At 44.6% G+C, this 21,491-nt stretch overlaps 1 protein-coding gene across 4 annotated transcripts; it reads left to right on the top strand.

Moving 5' to 3' along the window:
- The first annotated feature begins 386 nt into the window (after positions 1-386).
- On the top strand, positions 387-20,270 carry cpne1 (copine I). Of its 4 annotated transcripts, none has more exons than XM_037447958.2 (16): positions 387-489; positions 14,002-14,130; positions 14,220-14,399; positions 14,835-14,909; positions 15,038-15,109; positions 15,297-15,380; positions 15,594-15,683; positions 15,762-15,860; positions 15,956-16,042; positions 16,222-16,281; positions 16,470-16,603; positions 16,702-16,756; positions 16,971-17,025; positions 17,260-17,393; positions 17,479-17,715; positions 17,852-20,270. In XM_037447958.2, the coding sequence occupies exons 2-16, from the start codon at positions 14,002-14,004 to the stop codon at positions 17,969-17,971; spliced, it is 1,611 nt and encodes a 536-aa protein (XP_037303855.2). In that variant the 5' UTR covers positions 387-489; the 3' UTR covers positions 17,972-20,270. The 4 variants fall into 4 exon arrangements, with proteins under 4 accessions (XP_037303855.2, XP_062419891.1, XP_062419892.1 ...); XM_037447959.2 differs by lacking the exon at positions 387-489 and adding an exon at positions 12,506-12,779; XM_062563907.1 differs by lacking the exons at positions 14,002-14,130; positions 14,220-14,399; positions 14,835-14,909; ... (10 more) ...; positions 17,479-17,715; positions 17,852-20,270 and adding exons at positions 3,274-3,340; positions 3,858-7,850.
- The last annotated feature ends 1,221 nt before the right edge of the window (positions 20,271-21,491 follow it).

Raw genomic sequence — 21,491 nt, 5'->3', positions numbered from 1 at the left:
ATGATTTGTTAAATATATTATCACAAATTAAACATGTACACAAGTATCCTTTCACTGTAAGCAAAATTGTTCATGCACAATGAGTGTACTAAAAATGTTTAGTTTTGAGTTATCGTCATATCAAAAATAATTACCCATGCAAAATAGTACAAATATTGCATTAAATTAAGCGATAAACTTACATCTTATATCACATTTATATGGCATTCATTTTAAAGTGAGTGAGCTTTCATTTAAATAGGAATGTAGTAAATGTATATGCATACAGTACACACGCAATGTGTACAAATATGTAAACAGGTTGTAAGCCAGTAGATGGCGCTGTGTCTCTGACGTCAGAAAAAACGCTTGGCTTAGTCTCGCGTCATCACGTCTTGTATCGCGATGTTTGCGCGGACATTTCGTGCAGCAGCAGCAGCCACCACACAGAGGAGAAGAAAAGAGCACAATTAACGAGTTAAACCAGTGTGTTTGTTGACAAATTTCTCGGTAAGAATCCAGCAGCGGCAACCCGCTCAGTAACACACTCACACCGGGAGCTGAGTGCGAGAGGAGCCGCTAAAAGCGTGCGACCTGCTCGCGTCTCCGCTCCAACACACGCACACAAAGCAAGGCTCAAAACCAGCTAGGTGGCTAAAGAGCGTTAGCTTAACGTTAGTTAGCAAGCTACATTCAGTGTTTCTGCTGGAAGCTAGCTAGTTAGCTGTAATTGTTAAGATTTCACGGTTGAAGTTTCATGTCGGACACTTATTGCACTAACTGTTTTTTGTGTTAAGATTTTTATTTCATTGCGTCTTGTCCGGGCTCCAATTAAGCTAACCGTCACATTCATCATGTTTTGATGTATTGTCACCAGGGATCCGCGTAGTACTTTTGTCACTCCACGAGACTAGGAAGGCACTTGTGTGTGAGTTTGATCTCACAAACTCACACAACTTTCTTTTGTCGGTTTTCGTCGTAAACTTAACGTTATATATATATAAAACGGTTTTCGCTGCAGTTCACAGGCCACGCCCCCGGTAATGACGTTCAACGTCCACGAGTAAGTAAAATGTTGACATGAGCTCAAGATGAGTGACAGTTGTCATGGAGACATGTCTTGGTTTCACGTCGTGTTGCATTTTGCTACACTACTAACTAACGAGATCCAAAAGTGATGGATTTGTAATACGCAGCTGAATGATGTTTTTACCTTGGTGGTTTCATTTTTGCATACATTGGTAATCTCAATGGATTCAAATCAAGATATGAGCTTTTTCACGTAGTTTGCAGAACAATTATTTTGTCAAACCAACCGCTTTTAGTTCAGGACTAGGTTAAAGCTACAAGATGAAATACATTGGTACCATACTAAAATTATTTTAATCCCCTAGTATGAATATTGGTGAAGGTCTAGAAGATCCTGTATCTGGCAAGTAATTGTTGTGTTGTATGTTGGGGGTTTTGTTGCATATCCAGAAAGTTTACAATTCCTTCTTGTATGTCAGTTCTTTCTGTTTTTGTCTTTGTGCAGGTCAGTGGAATTCTGTACAAGAAAAACCAGAGATTTGATCAGTCACTGTTGAAACAGATGGATATCTGGTCTGGAGTTCACATGCTGTAGCTAAAGCTTTAGTAAGATCCAGCTGACGGCTGCGTGTTTCCGGCTTTAATCACGACAGATCTTTTTGTCATTGTTTTGTCTGTTGAGAATTGAGCTCCAAGCTGGCTGACCGTGTGGAGATTCCCTCATCCAAAGAGGAGATCTTTTATCAAGGCTGTGAGTGTCGTTCCAACCTTTGCGTTCATCCCATTCTTTTTCCTGTGTTTTGAGGTTGGCGACAACATGTGGACAGCAATGTATTCCGGCTTTAACCAAGGCAGTGTTTTGCTTTTTAATGCTGAATTTGCTGTACTGAATTTTCTGGTTTTCTGGCTGTTTCGAAGTAGCTTATTTTCTGTATCCTGTCGGCTGTATCCTGTTTCTTGGTTCATGTAACCTCTCTCTGGATTCTCTGGTTGCCTCTGACGTTTTTAGCTGTTGCCGTTTCCTCTACTGCTGTGTTTTCATCCTCTTTCTGCTGTTAATGTTTCTCAGACTTTTTGCGGGTTGACTCCAAAAAGTGATGTCCATGTAAGAAGTTCATTTAAAAGTAAATGATGGTGAAGCATTCACATAACTGACAATCAAATGTCAGTGTGTATTGTCTGTGCTGAGGGTTAGATGTAAAATCATTGATGTTTGGCATTGTTGTATGGTGGGCTGCAGGAAGCAGCCTCGCACTCAAAAGTGATGGAAATATCAGAGTTTAGTGAGATATCCGTTTATCAGAATCATGATGTCTGACGTCCCGGTTCAGGTTCAGTTGGAGCACAGAACCTGACGATCCTGAGGGTTGTGGCAGCGACGAGTGCTGCTTGTCTGCCATTTCTCAGTTGGTCAACATGGTTTATCAGTTTTGCATTGCACCTTACTTCTGTTTGTTTTCTCTTCTGATCAGCTGCTATTTTTGTGCTGGGCTGTCTTATCAGCTGCTGCTCTGGATTTCATAATGCTAATGTTGCTCTGGTTGATGTAATGCTAATGTTGCTCGGGTACCTGACATTCCCTGTACCTGACTTCGCCTTTTTTAAATGTTGGTGACCATGCTCTCATTTGCTCTGGTTGGTAAGCTGCTGTTGCTCATGTTTTTGTCAATGTATAACAGATTTGCTTGTGTGATGTTCTACAACCAGTTGCTGAAGTTCTACCGGGCTGATTTGGTGCTGTTTGAGGAGATCAGTCCTGCTCACCTGTTTCTTTGTGTTTTGAGGGTGTTGCTGGTTTGTTGGACATGTGTGCTGGCTGGTTGCAGTTCAGCATGTCCATTCTTTTAGTTTGCTATTTTTTCTGCTAACTCTTTTGAGTGTATTTGGATATTTGGGATCGAGCCTTTGGTCGTGATGGATTTTGGTTTTGGACCAGTGTGTCTTTTTTTTAGGAAAAGCTGCTGCACTCATTTCTGAATGAGCAGCACCAGCCAAGATGTTGGTTTTGCTGATGGCTGTCGAGATTTTTGAGGGTGTTAGTTTGTATTGGAGAAACAACCTCTTAGGAGAATGGCTGAAAACGTACACCATTTTTTGCTAGTTGATAGTGATGTTTGTTAAAACGTATTCAGTTATTCCCACTAATTAAAACCAGCCAGCTAACTGCTGAAACCCCCCGAAATGGCCTACTTCCACTGAAAAGCTTAATCAAACAGTTTTGAACAGGATTATTTATTTTTATTTTTTATCTGACCTTTTCAACAGGTTTCAGCAGCCTTCAGAAATCCTGTCTGTTATTCTGTGAAAGTATACACACAGCCTAGTTGCATTGGTGAGTTGCGTTGCGAGTTGCTTTTGACCTTTCACTTTATTTTTTATTAACAATATCAATATTGTGTTAACCAGTAATCTCATCGTATAGCCCAGGCTTATGCACAAATGTTTTTATTCATCCCAATGTATTTGACAAAACCTCAACGGATAATTAAACATTGGAGCTATTTTAATGCATTAAATAGCTTCTTCTGGGGTTTAACTGCAGCCTCTTAAGATCTGTAACAAGTTAATTGCATTTACTAAAAGGTAGCAGATAGATCGACACAGTTGCAGTTAAGATCCCATGCTGGTTTTCTTCTCATTTCCCCCCCCAAACACCTTGGAAATCCCACTAGCTTCCAAATGTCAGTAAATTAATCTAAAATGTAATCATGGTGTCACGGTTATTTTGAACTAACTGTAATGTTAGCAGTGTTGGCTAAGCTTCATGAAGTCAGATTTGAGTTCCCTGAGGAAACATCTACTTTTTTTTTTTTGCTCTGCATCTGACGGTAGTGTTGCTTTTTCCCCAGGTATTAGGGCTGTTGTTTAGCAGTCAGTATGGCGGTAGTCATCAGGCTGCAGGGTCTGCCCATAGTGGCCGGCACCATGGACATCAGACACTTCTTCTCTGGCCTAACCATCCCTGACGGGGGAGTGCACATCGTGGGGGGCGAGCATGGTGAAGCCTTCATTGTCTTTGCCACCGACGAAGACGCTCGCCTGGGTATGATGCGAACAGGCGGGTCCATCAAGACCTCCAAAGTGTCGCTGTTGCTTAGCAGTAAGACCGAGATGCAGAACATGATTGAACTCAGCCGGCGCAGGTTTGAGGCCGGGCCGGGCGCTGTGGAGACAGCTACGCCTGCAGGAGGAAATACTAATCGACAAGCGTGCACTGCCCCCGTACCCACGGGACAGCAGGTTGGGGTAGGGAGAAGTAGTAGCCATGGAAACCAAGGTTTCGGTAATGCCCCAATTTCGGTGACTTCAGCAAGCTCATCTCAGGAGCAACAAAGCAACAAGGCAGTGATCAGTGTGGTATCCAGCTTCCCCAACAGTTACAGCTCTGCCCCCTCAATAACCACAGCTCTTGCATCACATAATGCAGGCCCCCCACCCATCCCTCCACTTCCTAGCATGCCTTCCATGCCCCCCATGCCCACACTGCCCTCTCTTCCTGTTCCTCCGCCAGTGTGCTCCCTTCCCCCTGTACCGACTGTCTCCACCCTGTCCCAAGGACTCCCAGTGCCTCCTATGAGCCACCTCTCCCACATGTCATCCATGCCTCCATTCAACCCGTCCCTCCCTCCCCCAGGAGGAATGGGTTCAGGCCTCCCTCTTGGAACCCCCAACCCCATGCTGTTTAACCCTCTCTCCCCTCTTGCCTCCCTTGGCCTCCAGGCTCATATGAAGGCTGCTGCTGCTGCTGCGGCTGCAGCCGGAGCTGGAGTGGCCCATCCCGATGAGTTGTTTGTCCTCCTGCAAAACCTCCCTTTCTCCTGCTCAGAGATGGATGTCAGAGAGTTCTTTCGGGGTCTTGGGGTGGAAGGGGCTCGCCTGCTGAGGGACGGGCAGGGTCGTCCAACTGGCAGGGCTATGGTCAAGTTCTTCTCGCCCCAGGACAGCTTTGAAGCTGTGAAGAGGGGAGGTGGCATGATGGGCCAAAGGTTCATTGAGATCACACCAGGCTCTGAGCGGCAATGGGCCAGCCTCAATGACGGTATCCTAAGCCATGCTCCTCACAACAGCAGCAAGTCCAATAACAGCAACGAGTCACAGGAACAGCATCATCGGCGTGGTATTGCCTTGACTGGAGGCAGGGACCAGCGAGCACGGTCACGATCTCCGCACCGCCAGGAATTCTGCGTCTACCTCAAGGGCCTGCCGTATGAGGCCGACAAGAAACAGATCAAAGAGTTCTTTAATAATTTGGCCATCATGGAGGACAGCATCTTTATTGCGTATGGACCCAACGGGAGAGCCACGGGAGAGGGTTTCCTTGAGTTTAGAACGGAACAAGACTACAAGACTGCTCTGGGTGCTCACATGCAGTATATGGGCACCCGCTTCATCCAAGTCCACCCAATCGCCCGTAAGGGAATGCTTGAAAAAATAGACACCATTCGCAAGCGTGATTCATCGCTGGGTGATGGGAAGAACCAGGATGGCTTGAAAGTTCCCAGGAACTGTGCCCACATTACCAACATCCCTTACAATGTTTCCAAGAAGGATGTCCGCACCTTCCTGGAAGGTGTGGGGCTTTACGAGGACACCCTTAAGGTCCTGACGGATAGCCATGGTAACGGTTTAGGGCAAGCTATCTTTCAGCTGCGGACTGAGGAAGACGCTCGCAAGGCCGAAAGACTGCACCGCCAGAAACTAAATGGCCGTGATGCATTTGTCCACCTGGCAACCTTTGATCAGATGAAGGAAATTGAGAGGAATCCCCCTCCTCAGAACAAGAGAGGCCAACGCAACCAGAGTCAGCAGAGCTTAAACCAGAACCAGCACCAGCAAGCCCAGCCTAGTCCCCAGCCACCCCAGATCAACCCATTTGCAGGAATTAGTGGGGAGGAATTTAACTTTCTCCGAAACACCATGGGGAACCTCAATAATTCCCCCTTTGTGACTCCATTCTCAGCCCCTGGGAATGGGCTAGGAGGCCCTCCTCCGCTACCTCCTCTGGCAGCAGGGCTTGGGGAAGTAAATCTGGGCGTGGCGCCACCGCTAGTTTCCGGTCTTCCTGGGGCGCCAATCTTGGAGCCACCAGGCTTTCGGCCCGGAGCAGCAGGAGGAGCGCCGTTCAGCCACGATGCACTAAGAGGGTTGGTGTCCTTTGACAATGCAAACAGAAAAGGAGGTGGAGGAGGACAGACCAGAGGGGGAGGGGCTAACAACAACCAAGGACGTCCAGGGGGCGGGGCTACTGGTGGACAGCAGGTGTTTACTCCAGGATCTGAAGGACTCCGTAACCAGCCAGCCCCTGGAGGACCTAACAATCCCAACAGTCAACGCGGGGCTCCTGGCCCGACGATTGTAAAGCTTCAGAACATGCCGTTCACTGTAACTGTGGACGAGATCATGGACTTCTTCTATGGCTACCAGGTGCTGCCAGGCTCAGTCTGCCTGCAGTTCAGTGAGAAAGGCCTGCCAACAGGTGAAGCAATGGTTGCATTCCAAAACCACGACGAGGCCAGTGCTGCTGTTATGGACCTTAATGACCGACCTATTGGAGCACGCAAGGTCAAGATAAGCTTGGGTTAAAGCCCGGCCCAACACAAATTGACTGAAATAGACAATGTGTTACACCTACCTGTATCAACCGTTCAGGTTGAACTAAGCCAACATAATACATTCAAGATTATGGAGTCAAATAGGTTTCAGTTAAGGCCATGTGTGTAGATTATAACAGAACACCCCCCCCCCCCCCCCCCCATGTGCACCCCATTGGGAAGATTTTGATCTGGACTTTGCTCCTTTCTGCAGCTTGTCCACTGACTTCTAGCACATAGATGATGATAAATTATGTCGATGTTGGCAGGATTTTGGTCCTTAACATGTTTCCAATGCAGTCATGTCCACAGTTGACACACTGAACATATTCACCTGTTTTGTTATGGTAACACCATGAGGTAGACAAACATTGTTGTTGCTCAAATCTGCTGTGGCCCTAACGGTAGTACCGCTAATGGTAATGCCTTAACATGTTGGTTGCTACCCTAAAATGATGAAGAAAAAGCCACAGTATGTTGCTATTATATACTTTCTTTGCTATGTTGATATGGTAAAATCTGTTGCCATTGTCAAATCTTCACATGCTGTGTTGCTATTGTAAAATGATGATAAAAATCCACAGTCTGTTGCTTTGATGAGTTGTTTATGCTGTGTTGCCATGGTCAAAACTTGTTCCCATGGTAATTCCTTTACATGCTCTGTTGCTGATGAAAAGCTTTACTACCACAGTGTGTGGCTCTCTGTTGCTATGATAACGTTTTCACATTCTCTGTTGCTATGGTAAAATAACGATAAAAAGCTATGTTGCCATGATCAAATGTTTATGCTCATATCGACACGCCCCGTTGCTCTGGTTAAAAAAAGTATACCAACATCAATTCTGTGGCTTTGGTGAAATGTTGACACAATTCGGAGTTGCGACATTGCTCTGTACAGAGGCTGTAGGACAGATTGCTGACACATTTTATTTTGTAAATAAGTATTTTGGGCGGCTGAATCCTTTTCCTGTCACATTTTTCTGATGTTGCTGTGTTTAAACATGCCCCCTTCTTACCCCCCACCGCCCTCCAGCAGCACATGCTCAGTAGGTGTTTGGATTGAGTGTTGAGATGAAATCAGATTTTTAGTTAGGTAGCCTTTTGTTCCATGTATGATTTTGGATGTTTCCACCTTTTTAAAGCTAATTTTTGTTTCTATTGTCAGTGTGAACAAACCTGTATGATCGTATAACCATACACAATGTTGAGTCTCCTTTGCTTTCGATAATAAAAGGACGTTGCTGACACTCACCTGCCATCAGCTCTCTGACTGTTTGCTCTTCACTGTCTGATGGAAACTTATCAGATCAATGGATTCATTCGAGTAAAATAATTTATTTAGGTTGTAAAACTTGAATGGAGATCAGGGTTGGATTTCTTCTCATCGAAAGCTTCGATGCTATACAAGGTACTTAAAACACTCCTTACTCGGCACGCTACAGCCCAGAGCTTCAAGGATGCTAATATATATATATTTTTTAGATCCCTTGCAATAACAATATGATTTTGTTTTGTGACCTTATTCCAGAGAAACAGAAATCCTTCTCCCCCACTTGGTTTGTGGTTTCTTTGCAGAAATGTGAATCAAAGGCAGTATTGTGAAGACTAGTACGGCAAAAGTACTGCAAGTGAACGTTAAAGTACTACGCTGTGAGGTTTTATTTGATCTAATGAATCATCTTATTTCCTCAAATGTCCTCATCTATTAAGTGTCATATTGGAGGCAAACCTTACACTAAACAACCTACTACATTCTGATTTCAACATTGATGGCCTACATTATATGAGCCAACGCAGCATGATGTGCTTCATGTTGCAGATTTACATTTTTCTGTGAAATGTTTAAACAAACATGGAGTTTCAATTGGTGAAGTTTTGACTGAAGAGTGTACTACCTGTATTCTAATTACAGGTAGTGGTTGACCTCAAATTGAGTCCAATGTTGTGTGTGTGGGAGAATTCACTAAACTGTTTTCAATAAAGAGAACTCAAATACTGTCTGGTAGTGGTTGTCGTGGACCTGGTGTCTGGAGAATATACATTGTAATGAAAAAAAAACAAAAGCCCTGACGATTTGGCTTGTGGATGGAGGACGTCGGTCTGAACAGTGTCTGTGGGTGTGGTTTGGTCCAGGTGTAGTGACATCGAGCAAAGAAGCGTTCAATTTTCTCTCCCTCCCCAGCTGTTCAATAGACAAACAAGGCAGGACTTGCAGGTGAGTCACGGATGCTAAGACGCTCCATTTAAAACACGAGGAATGACTGATCCACTGGTGTCATAGATGGAGAGGTTCTATTGATTATTAAGTAGACATTTATTGCTACAGTCTACAATTTTTGATTTACATCGAATAACCAAAGAGGATGAATCTTAAAATTATTCTAATTTAATTCATGGTAGCATCAGGTGCTAGGTGGAGTTCCATAGGTGGTAGGTGCATTCTGAAGATAAACGATGGTCTGTTAAATGTAGTGATTTGAATTTCATGTAGATGGTATTATTCATGTAATATAACTAGTGGCCTGTACATGGTAGACGATAGCTTGTACATGAAAGCATTTCAATTATAAATTGTCCCTTATGGGGGTAGGAAGTGGCCTGTACATGACAAATGACCCTTAAATGGTCATTTTGGGGATCTATAATCTCACCTGTAGTGGGTAAATGTTGATCCATATACTGCATATAACCTGCAGCTGATAGCCCTCAGATGATTACTCGTGTAGGGGATAGCTGGTGGCATGTTGAAGGTCGGTGCTGTAGTCTAGGGTAAATATGGGGGCATGTAGAAGGTAGGTGGTGACTCGTAGGGGGTAGACTGTGGCATGTGGAAGGTAGGCGGTGACTCGTAGAGGGTAGATGGTGGCATGTAGAAGGTAGGCGGTGACTCGTAGGGGGTAGAAGGTGGCATGTAGAATGTAGGCGGTGACTCGTAGATGGTGGCATGTAGAAGGTAGGCGGTGACTCGTAGGGGGTAGAAGGTAGGCAGTGACTCGTAGGGGGTAGATGGTGGCGTGTAGAGGGTAGATGGTGGCGTGTAGAAGGTAGGCGGTGACTCGTAGGGGGTAAATGGTGGCATGTAGAAGGTAAACGGTGACTCGTAGGGGGTAGATGGTGGCGTGTAGAAGGTAGGCGGTGACTCGTAGGGGGTAGATGGTGGCGTGTAGAAGGTAGGCGGTGAATCGTAGGGCGTAGATGGTGGCGTGTAGAAGGTAGGCGGTGAATCGTAGGGCGTAGATGGTGGCGTGTAGAAGGTAGGCGGTGACTCGTAGGGCGTAGATGGTGGCATGTAGAAGGTAGGCGGTGACTCGTAGGGGGTAGAAGGTGGCATGTAGAAGGTAGGCGGTTACTCGTAGAGGGTAGATGGTGGCATGTAGAAGGTAGGCGGTGACTCGTAGGGGTTGATGGTGGCATGTAGAAGGTAGGCGGTGACTCGTAGGGGGTAGAAGGTAGGCAGTGACTCGTAGGGGGTAGATGGTGGCGTGTAGAAGGTAGGCGGTGACTCGTAGAGGGTAGAAGGTAGGCAGTGACTCGTAGGGGGTAGATGGTGGCGTGTAGAAGGTAGGCGGTGACTTGTAGAGGGTAGATGGTGGCGTGTAGAAGGTAGGCGGTGACTCGTAGGGGGTAAATGGTGGCGTGTAGAAGGTAAACGGTGACTCGTAGGGGGTAGATGGTGGCGTGTAGAAGGTAGGCGGTGACTCGTAGGGGGTAGATAGTGGCGTGTAGAAGGTAGGCGGTGAATCGTAGGGCGTAGATGGTGGCGTGTAGAAGGTAGGCGGTGACTCGTAGGGGGTAGATGGTGGTGTGTAGAAGGTAGGCGGTGACTCGTAGGGGGTAGATGGTGGCGTGTAGAAGGTAGGCGGTGACTCGTAGGGGGTAGATGGTGGCATGTAGAAGGTAGGCGGTGACTCGTAGGTGGTAGAGGTTGGCATGTAGAATGCAGGCTGTTGGCTTGTAGAGGGTAGATGGTTGCCTGGAGATGGTGAAGTGGTGGCAGGTAGATGGTGTTTTGAAGATGGTAGGTTATGGCTTGTAAAAGGGTAGACCATAGATATTCACGTTGAGATAATATATGGTGGTCCACTTATGGTAGACTAGATCAGTGGTTCTCAACTGGTCTGGCTCCGGGACCCACCATCACCCCTTAATGACAAGCCGCGACCCAAATCGATCGGTCAACCGATCCGCTGCATTAGAAAAAGTCCCTTCAAAATAAAATCACAGGATGATTTTTTTTTAAATTTTTTTTAAATGTTTTTATTTTCCCATGCAAAGGCCCGCGACCCCGCGAACCACCAGTTGAGAATCACTGGACAAGATAATAGCTGCCGTCTGCAGATGGTAAATGTTGGCTTTTGGATGGTAGTCTTTAGATAGGGAGCTTGGCCTGTGCATTTTGGCATTTAGATAGTGGGTCAATTCTCTATGTATCTATTATTTTCAAGAAGATCTTATAAACTAATGTAGCTATAAAACTGTTCTTCTGACCATAGTTTTTGTGTTGTTACTGGTACAACCACTCAATCAGTTCAGACCGCTAGTTTGAAATAAACAAAGTAACAATTTCAGACTTCTGTCTCTGCAATGAAACTGCCTGAAGAATTAGATCATTTATAATGTTAATTGATAATGTATAGTTGTGCCATATGATGGAAATGATATTAGAATTGAATAGCATTCAGTAAGCCTCCTATTTCACCCTGAGTCTGCCAGTATCTCATCAGTGTTTTGTGTGGAGGCTGGTTTCGGCTTTCGGTTTTCTATCCAGGAAAGCGAATCAATGGCGAATGAGAATGATATGACGATGTCAGAGATGGTTATGGATGGGGAGTGTGGATGTGATTGACAGGATTGCCTGTGTGTTCTGTGTCTTGGTCTTTGGTGTTCTGTTTCTCATCAGTGATGTGACGCTCTGCTGCCTTTTCTGACTTCATGATGGTTCTACTGTAAAGGACAATTAAAGTGAAGCTGTGTGGTTCTCTGTGAGGAGGTGCGAAAGGGCTGTTTGAGTGCTCTCAATTGTACTTCTGAAATGTTTCCCTCTGACCCTCTCAGTGCAGCCATTTGTCAGAGTGCGTCTGCAACATTACTTCCGGCTTGAGTGTCGGTATATTCAACATAAAAGCAGATCAATTTACTTTAAAAAAAAATCAGTCTTGAAAATAGTCAGAAATATAATTGATGTATTAAGAACAGTAGTTCCACAAAAAAGAAAATTCCTGACAGCGTCTTCTTAGTGAATTTTTCATGAGTCTTTAAATATGTCATAGTCCTTCTCAAAAGCTTCTATCAATAGTCATCAAGGCCATAATTTATCAAGTGAAAGCATTAAGTGCTGCCATAATGCCACAGTGCTGTTATTTGTTAAATGACAATTCTTAAGTATAAAGGTGGCACTTAATTAGCTGATGATTACCCAGCCAGAGCAGTTTCTATAACACGTTGCAACTAAAACACCACCTGCCCTGTTTGTTTTGTATCATCAAACCACTTTTAAACTTAGATTTTATAAAGTAGGTATAGAATACTCCTAGTTTAAAAATATCTAATCTAAAACTTGTATCTATTAAAATAAGGATGTTTTTATTTTGGGGTTTTGTGGCAACTCGCATTGAAATTCAGAAGTTAATAAATAGCATTCCACCCTCTGTCAAATAAACCCTGGTAACTGTCAAAAGGAGTAAAGCGCTTACTAAATTAATCACAGCCATTTTGGTTGTATGGGATGGATTTGAAATTATTTGTTGGTGCATCTCTTATTCTGAAGGGGCTTGATCGGAAGTTTCTCTTGTTGCGCTACAGCCAACTAGCAGCGGCTGAACCCAGGGTGTAACTGACAGTCACTACATCCAATGAGGAAGCAGCGTTGTAGCTGCCTCTCCAATCAGAGCGCGGCATTTCTGTGTGCCGCTCCCTGCTAATGAAGTCCGCCCATCGCAAACCAACGGCTGATTTTGTGCCGCAGATAGTGCCGAAGTTTAGATTCCCTCTGTGAAGAACCTTTTGTAAAAAGTCGATTGTTCGGGTAACGGTTCGTGTTGTCTCAGCTGTGTTTACTCTGACTGAAAAAAGGTATCGTTTCCGGTTCCGCGCTGTTCGGGTGACGGCAGTTTGGTCCATCGCCCTGCTGCTTGTTTCTGTGGTTTGAAGAAGTTAACATTCAATAGAGCGGCCCTGAAGGTGATTTACAAAGTTTGTATTGACATAATGTCGTGTGTGTCTGTTTGTGCATGAGAGAGAGAAAATGAACTGGGTGTGTTCGTCTTGTTTTTTTTAAACTGGTCTACCGGTGTTAACGCCTAAGGGAACCTCTCCTCCATTCAGGCTCATACTAGTGTTGCCTTCACGTGCTGCTCGCTCACGTCATTGGATTTGAAATTAAAACGGATTCGGGATCAGTCGGGTCACCAGAGCTCCAATGTTTAACGTCACTTAGTCTGCTCGATAATCTGATTTCCTTGTAAGCATCTCAGCAGGTGGTGGAGTTTAAGGTACGTCTTTGTTATGCTGACGTCACTGGTGGTTCCGTTTATCAGACATTGGTGGAAGAAGCATTCAAGTCAGCTTCCTGACACACCAGGATATTAGAATATTACAATTAACACTTTAGGGAAGAACTGAATGAAGTACAGACTAAGAATAAAGATTCAAGCAACAAAATGCACTAAAAAGGGTGAATGCAACATTAAATTATGTAATTTTGTCTCTTATTTGATATCTGCATCAGTGTAACCATGCATGCTATTTGATCAGCTGGTAACATGTTACTTAAGTAAAATATTTATCTGAAAAGGATCTATAACTGCCATGTCAATGTAGTGAAGGAAACCAATCATATGTATTTGCCTCTGAAACGTGGTGGCACACATACATATAGATAGAATAGTAATAAAAAAAGGACCTTAGGTAAATAAATGTACATGGTTACGTGGTCATTACAGGGCTCAGTTTCTGCCCCAGCTGTGGTTCGCTTTATGTGTCGACCGACTGGCCGCCATCGACCTTTGCATGCAGCAGAGGCACGTTCGTGGCGTCCTGCAGCGTTATCTCCATCGATTGCCACAGAGCTCCTGACGCTCCTTAAAGGGAGGTGGGGTTCGCGTGAGAGAACAGGATGTGCAGGCGGCGTCGGTCGAGTGTTTGTGGCCTTTGTTTTTGGTTCAGCTGCAGTGAAACAAGTGACACGGGCTGCTGAAGTGCGAGTTTGCAGAATCATAAAGAAACTGTTTGTGGTGAGACGGCGGTGAAGCTCCGGGGGTGTAGTTCTCTGTTTAAATATTTTGTTAATGGTGGTGTCCACAGTACAGCCCGTTTAATTCACAGTCAGAAAGTTCATCAAAATAGTTGCTGATTATATTCTGGTCTCTCTGCCCCCCCCCCACCCTCCCTCCCTCCCCCTCAGATGGCGGACTGTCTCACTAAAGTGGAGCTGAGCATCTCCTGCACCGACCTGCTGGATAAAGATGTCGGTTCGAAGTCGGACCCTCTGTGCGTGCTGCTGCAGAGCTCGGGCAGCGACACCTGGACCGAGGTGACACGCATGCACTGCCCTTTGATTGGATCATTTTGTAATTTGACTTCACAGATGAAACAAACCCTCTCTGTCTTCCTCCCGGTCAGCTGGCTCGCACTGAGCGTGTGAAGAACTCCTCCAGTCCGTCCTTCAGTCAGCGGCTCAGGCTGGATTACCACTTTGAGACGGTGCAGAATCTGAAGCTCGGCGTCTACGACATCGACAACTCGAGCGCTGACCTCGCCGATGATGACTACCTGGGAGGGGTGGAGCTAACGCTGGGACAGGTACACACCAAAGGGATGTTTCTATGTGGAAAAATATGAGGAAACAGTGTGTCAGCTTCAGGCTGTACACGTGCTTTTTTGGTTGGTCAGCTTTTATTATATTACACTATGTTTTCTACTGGTTTGGAGACTCTGACTGTTTACATGCACACTAATATTCTGTAATTGATACAAACAGAATATTCCATCTGGATATTAGGAATCAGTGTAGCATGTATTTAGAATAAGTGTCTCGCCGCAGCTTAAAAAGCAGTAAAACGGATGAAGATGAACATCGTTAGCAGAGAGCCATGAATACTGTGACCAACGTGTTGTACCAGAGAGGCAGAATCATTCCTCAGGGTTACAGCGCCCCCTGCTGCACAAACTGTTTTTCATCCAAAGTGCTTTGCGGTTGCAGAAACAGTTCTTATACAAAAACTGAACTCTTTTCAGATTGTTTCCAGTAAAACCTTGACCAGACCTCTGCAGCTGAAGAAAGGCAAACCTGCAGGGAAAGGAAGCATTACGGTGTGTAGTGTGTGCATGTGTGTGTATATCACTAGTTTACCATTACGAATGTCTTTATTACACATGGATAATAGAATAGTCCGATACCTGACCATCAAGCTAAGTGAAGTGTGTTTGTTTGTGTGTAGGTCACAGCAGAGGAGGTGAAGGACAACAGAGCCATTCAGTTGGAGTTTGAAGCTAAAAACCTGGACAAGAAGGTAACTCAACTCCACCTCTCTTCAGTCTTACTTGTTATGTTGGGCTTCGTCTTCCTCACCTTCGACGTCCCTCATCTTCCTCCACTTAAGTTTATTTTTAAAGGCCTCCATTAGTTCAGTTTGTCCCATCAAATGGGCCGAGGAACACGTAAACGAGACGGCCGCACGGCGTCTTTTCTCTGTCCAGGATACGTTTGGGAAATCTGATCCGTTCCTCGAGTTTTTCAAAAAAGGAGACGATGGAAAGTGGCAGCTGGTCCACAGAACAGAGGTACTCACACACACACACACACACACAGAGTCAATTGCACTACCTTCTCTGAGCTATTGTTGCTATTTTAGTAAATAATATTTTGTGCGCTTTGGAGGTCTCAAACTAATTGAAGAGCACCCAAACACACAGAGGATGGTGTCATTGTGATGATGATTGTGAGCATCATGAACATGATGGGGTTTGTTTGTGTGTGTGTGTGTGTGTTTTTAGGTTGTGAAGAACAATCTGAATCCCACTTGGAAGAAGTTCTCTGTTCCCCTCCAGACGTTCTGCTCCAGCGACCTCGACAGACCGCTGAAGGTTCAGCCAATCAGAATCCAGCTCAATTCAAACGCACCCATCGCAATCCGCCTCTAACGTGCCCTCCTCCCTCTGCAGGTGGATTGCTCTGATTATGACAGTGATGGAACTCACGATCTGATCGGTTCTTTCAGCACCACAGTGTCCGAGCTGCAGAAAGCTGCGAGTGGTGCGCCGGTGAGCTGGCTGACGTTTAACTGACGTTTCACCATTTGACGTCTTTCTATTGGCCGGCCAGAGGCCATTAAACGCTCCGATGTGCTGTCCTCCAGGTGTCGTTTGACTGCATCCACCCGGACAAACAGAAGAAAAAGAAGAGCTATAAGAACTCTGGAGTCGTCTCTGTGAAGAGCTGCGAGGTAGAGGCCACGTTACCCAGAGTTCTCTTCTTTGTAAACCTTAAAGCTGTTCAGTAGTAACTGTTGTCAGTAAGAAACAGATCCCATCAATCTTTTTCTATTTGATCTCTTTGATTTATATGTGTTATTTCAGTTAAATGTGTATTTTGTAATGTAGTTCCCACTGTGTGTGTTTGCAGCTGTTGACCCAGTTCTCCTTCCTGGACTACATGATGGGCGGCTGCCAGATCAACTTCACCGTGGGTCCACACCGATAAACACATTTTAAATGCTTTATTTGAATCCTCCACATCACCTTCAAGATGACAATTTAAATAGAATCAAAGATGGCAGAGCTTTGTGTAGATGAGATGCACACGGATGTCTTATTAAATGAGTCACACAAACGTTTTGTATGTTTTAATACTGAATTAATGGATTTTGATAGGTCGGGATCGACTTCACCGGCTCGAATGGAGACCCTCGCTCGCCCAACTCTCTCCACTACATGAGTCCAGACGGGTTGAACCAGTACCTGTCGGCTCTGTGGTCCGTGGGTCACGTGGTGCGGGACTACGACACGTTAGTACACACCCGAACCACACACCTTCACCACTAAACCTCCACACCGCCGATCAAGAGCCTTAAATGTGACTAACAGTGGTTGTTTCCCGTTTCAGGGATAAACTTTTCCCAGCGTTCGGTTTTGGGGCCAAACTGCCTCCAGACTACCAGGTCAGCGCTCTAACCAGCCAACCAATCACAACACAGCAGTCCAGAGGCTCTGCTGGTCTCTCCAGTGTGACAATCATGAAACATTTCTAGCCATGAGTCGATTTTTGTGATTCGGTTGAATTAAAATACAGACAGTTGAAGTGACGAACTGGGTTTTGTAAGCTTGAGCTTGTAGTTTTCTGTTTACTGATCCGTTGTGTTGTTGATCTTTCAGGCTGCAAACCACGAGTTCGCCCTCAACTTCAACCCCACTAACCCCTACTGCAGAGGTACCTGTACACACAGCTTCAGTCTCTACTTCAGTAGTCTTAAGCAAAAGGAGATTATATATGATAAATGATACTAGGACTGACATGTAACTTACATGCAACTGTTGCTAAAGAGCTAGTTTTTCTACTTTATTTGCTTATTAACCTCATATTGAGTATTTTAGCCCAATAGTCGTGGCCACTTCAAAGGCGCCTGAGACGGAGGGTTGAATGACGCCGTCGTATCTCTCGCAGGTATCGAGGGAATCGTCGAGGCCTACAGGATGGTGATTCCTCAGCTGAGACTCTCTGGGCCCACAAACTTCTCCCCCATCATCAACCACGTCGCCTCCCTCGCCGCGCAGGCCGCGCAGAGCAACAGCGCCTCCGTGAGGACACGCTCGCTCGCACGCAGGTCAAGCAGCTTAGAGCGACTAACCACAGCGCCTCACTCCTCTCCGTGTCCCTCGGCAGCAATACTTCGTCCTCCTCATCCTCACTGACGGCGAGATCACCGACTTGGATCAGACCCGGGACGCTGTGGTCCGGGCCTCGAGGCTGCCGCTGTCGATCATCATCGTGGGGGTCGGGCCGGCGGACTTCAAAGCCATGGAGCTCCTGGACGGAGACGACGGCGTCCTGAGGTCGACGGTGGGGGAGGCCGTCGCCAGGGACATCGTCCAGTTTGTCCCCTTCAGGCAGTTCAAAGATGTAAGTGTGAGAGGCTCGGGGAACAAATTGTTCAGATTCCTTCTTCTTCTGTGGTCCATGCTACAGTCTTCCACCCAGTCTGATTGGCGGTGATACTGAAATCTATCTGATTGGCTCTTTCATCCCGTCCCTGCAGGCTCCACAGGAGGCTCTGGCGAAGTCGGTCCTCGCCGAGGTTCCTAACCAGCTGGTCTCTTATTTCAAGATGAGAGGCCTCGGACCGCCTAAACTAGCTCCAGCTGCACCCAAATCCTAGACCCTGCAGCCATAGAGCCTAAGCACCACCCCTTTAAGCTGAAAGCCTCCCGCCCCAGGATCAGACCACTCGCAAAGTCAACCACGCTTCAGGGGACCAACCTGGTGTGTTTCTACAATCAGCCAATCACAATTTGCCATTTAGATGTCAGCCAACGCTCCATAGATTGTTTTTTTTTACAAGTCTGTTTGATAATCACTTTGTTTTCATGAAATGAAAGGGATGATAATAATGTAGTCTAGATACTTCTAATCGATTCCTTCTGCTGCTTGCACACTAACTATGCAGATCACATGTTATTGCTATCACGCGTTTAATAATCAGAGCCATACACACACAAGTGGTCATTTTTGGCTCCACAGTCTGTCTTTTACCGTTGCCATAGTAACACAAAAGGTCTATGATATCGTAGCTTTGTATGTGTATAGACATATTGGGGTTTTGCCCCCTCAGTTCCATGCAGTATTATCCAGGCTACGTCTAGTGGGCACGAGAGGAACTGCAGCTCCCTGTAAACAGTCCATGTTACCATGGCAACACCATGTGCCAACTCTGTGTGTGGCTCTGATTAGCTTTAATGATCAGGTATCGATACTTAGCACTTTGCTCTTGCCTTAAACGCTAGAAGATTGTATCATGATTGATATAATATACTCTTTGTCATAGCTTTAATACTTTGGCCTTAACATGAAGCTTAACTGTTGCCTTAATATATAACTACTCAAGCCTAAAGTAGTTTTTAGTACAGCCTTTGCAAGCCGTTCAGTGGTTTGTTGATGCCGCCATCTTGTCTCTCTGCGCTGAACGCATTTCTACCGTTGGGCCGCGTTCTACAACCTGCGTTTTGTAAGATGGGAACTGACCCCCCGTTTGACCCTCAAGCCCTCGATCAGCCACAGTGTTACAGGCAGGTCGCCATCAATGAACCGCCGTCGGATGAAGTCCTGGGTTTTGAAGTAACCATTTGGTACTGGTAACCGTGGTAACGCTCCATCCCACATCACCCGAGCATCACGCTGAGTCTGTCTGAACGTCGGCTTCGTTTTGCAAAGATTGTCTTCTAAATGCTGGAATGAAAACACGCAAGATTATTGTCAAAATGTGTCGTAGGACGTTTACTGCAGCAGAGCCACAGTTTATGTTACATTGCATATTAAAGAGATATATTGCCAACTTCAGAATGACCTCAAGTGGACGTTATTTATTTCAGGGTCCATTTTATCATGGGTAAATTTTTTGTACTGCTTTTTTTCCTTATGTTCGGGAACAAAATAACCTTTAAAAGCTCTAAAAATGGCCAGTAACTCAAAGTGAGTTAAGATAATTTTGCCAAACACATTGGAGATATAATTTTAATCTGAGCGGCGTTTTGTCTTCCTGCCTCTGTGCTGCTTCGGACTGTTTGAGAGCTCTTTACAAACTCAAAGGTTGAAGAGAAAAACAAGTTTACTGCATCTTCTGTTACAGATTGTCAATCTCAAGTTTTCAGTTAAACTCAGTTGTAGAGAGGATGAAAGTGTTGTAGATTCATCTTGAGTTATGTTATGTCATATGAACACATTTTAGAAGCTTTGAGAGGTAAAAGTATCCAGAAAGGTAAAAGAAAGTCATAAATGACCTTTTCCACCCAGAAACAGCTGTTTTCTTTGCGTATTTGTATTTCTAAAATCATCTTCCAGATAAAACAAAGTTCACATTTTAATGTTCTGTCTGAGATTGAAAGTTTATTTTTACCATCCAGTGTCATAAAATAAAAACATAAGCACTTGAATGCTCGATATGAAGCTGAATAAACAGGCCGCGACTTGAGATGTTTGTTTTTTTTGTTCGTTTTTATTCCGTAGATTTGTGTTTGTCGCGCTCAGGCTGCCATGATGTCCTTAATTTTTCTTTTTTGTGGCCAAGAGCTCGTTTTATGTCAGTTTTGCAGTTGATAGGAAGTAATGCATTCACAATAATTCAAATGGCAGAAACAAAAAATCAAACAAAAAACTAGAACTCTGATCCGAGTTCGGCTCAGCATGCTGTATTGTCCCTGCAAACCTGGCTGCATGGTCACATGGTGCTGTGATGTCATCAGAGAAACGTTTCCTAAATGTCTACAAAGTTAAAGGACTATAACTCCCATAATGCTTTGCTCCACAGTGCTGTGATCAAACAACTTGTTTTTAAACGGATTAATCCACATCTTCAGGGACTAATTGCTATAAACCAGTGTAACTAAACCAGTATGACCAGTAACATTGTGTCTGTATGAATGCACCTGTTCCAAAATATAATAACAACTTTGGAAAACGTGTTTCCTTGGGTCATTCTGCTTTATTCCAGCTTTTTTTTAATACTTTTTAATATGATTTAGTTTGTCTGACTCCATGTGTAATTAATTGAAACTCAATCAAACATGAACTATCTACTCACAGGTGAATATTATATTTGTGTCTCACTACATTTAAAGTTTTTCCTTTTTCAGATTGTTTTAAGTTTAAAAAAACTTTTTGAATCTCAAATAGGTAAAAAGTAAACAGATCTGATGATTACCTAAACAAAGACCAAACAGATTTATACAAATTTCTCCCATTAATTGTCTCTAAAGTAGCTGCATGCGGCCATCTGTAAAATGCTGCTTACACACAAAGTCATTAAAAAAATAAACCAGTACTTTGATACTAAGCACAAGCGGTTTGATTCTTCCCTACTTTTACAAGTAATACTTTTTAGTACTTTAACTTCATATACTTTGTTACATTGTTGTATTGATGCTTTTTTCTTCAGTTAAATCGCGCTGTATTACATCACAAGGGAGGACTGACCAAATGTTTCAATCAAATATATTTAACAACGTTTTACTCCTCCAGATGTGCAGCTGTGTCGTTGTTGCTGGGTCACATTTTATTTTCTGGTTCCGGCCGGAAGAATTTTCAAACTAACCGGAAATAAACATTCTACAGACTCCTTGAAGTAGAATGACTTTCCTTTCATTTATTTTTCTTAACGTCTCAAACAAAGAAACAGCTGGTAATGAAAACAAGAATTACACTTCGTGGAAAAAGATTCACTTTTTATTCAGTGGTTTGACATAATTTAAACTCTTCTACTTATAATCAAGTATTTAGTACAGTTAGCAAATATTTAGTTAGTTTTAGAATAATACTTCTGCTGTGTGTGTGTGTTGTATAAGGAGAAAACTAGTAGAGCAACTATTTGCTTTCTCAAATATTAGAGAGGACCTGCCTTAGCACACACACACACATGCACACACACGCACACACACACACACATCACGAAAACACACGCAGCAGTTAGTTTCCAACCGTTAAAGCCAGAAGACGGAAGAGAGACACGATGTCGACAGGTAGACAGGTGACCGGGGAGACGGGTTAACCGGGGAACAGGTGAACAGGTAGAGAGGTGAACAGGGGAACAGGTGAACAGGGGAACAGGGGAACAGGTGAACAGGTAGAGAGGTGAACAGGTGAACAGGTAGAGAGGTGAACAGGGGAACAGGTGAACAGGGGAACAG

This window comes from Pungitius pungitius, chromosome 8, assembly GCF_949316345.1.
Source record: "Pungitius pungitius chromosome 8, fPunPun2.1, whole genome shotgun sequence".
Lineage (NCBI taxonomy): Eukaryota > Metazoa > Chordata > Actinopteri > Perciformes > Gasterosteidae > Pungitius > Pungitius pungitius.
The sequence above is the reverse complement of the archived record's forward strand: the minus strand, read 5'-3'. Positions and strand labels throughout refer to the sequence as shown.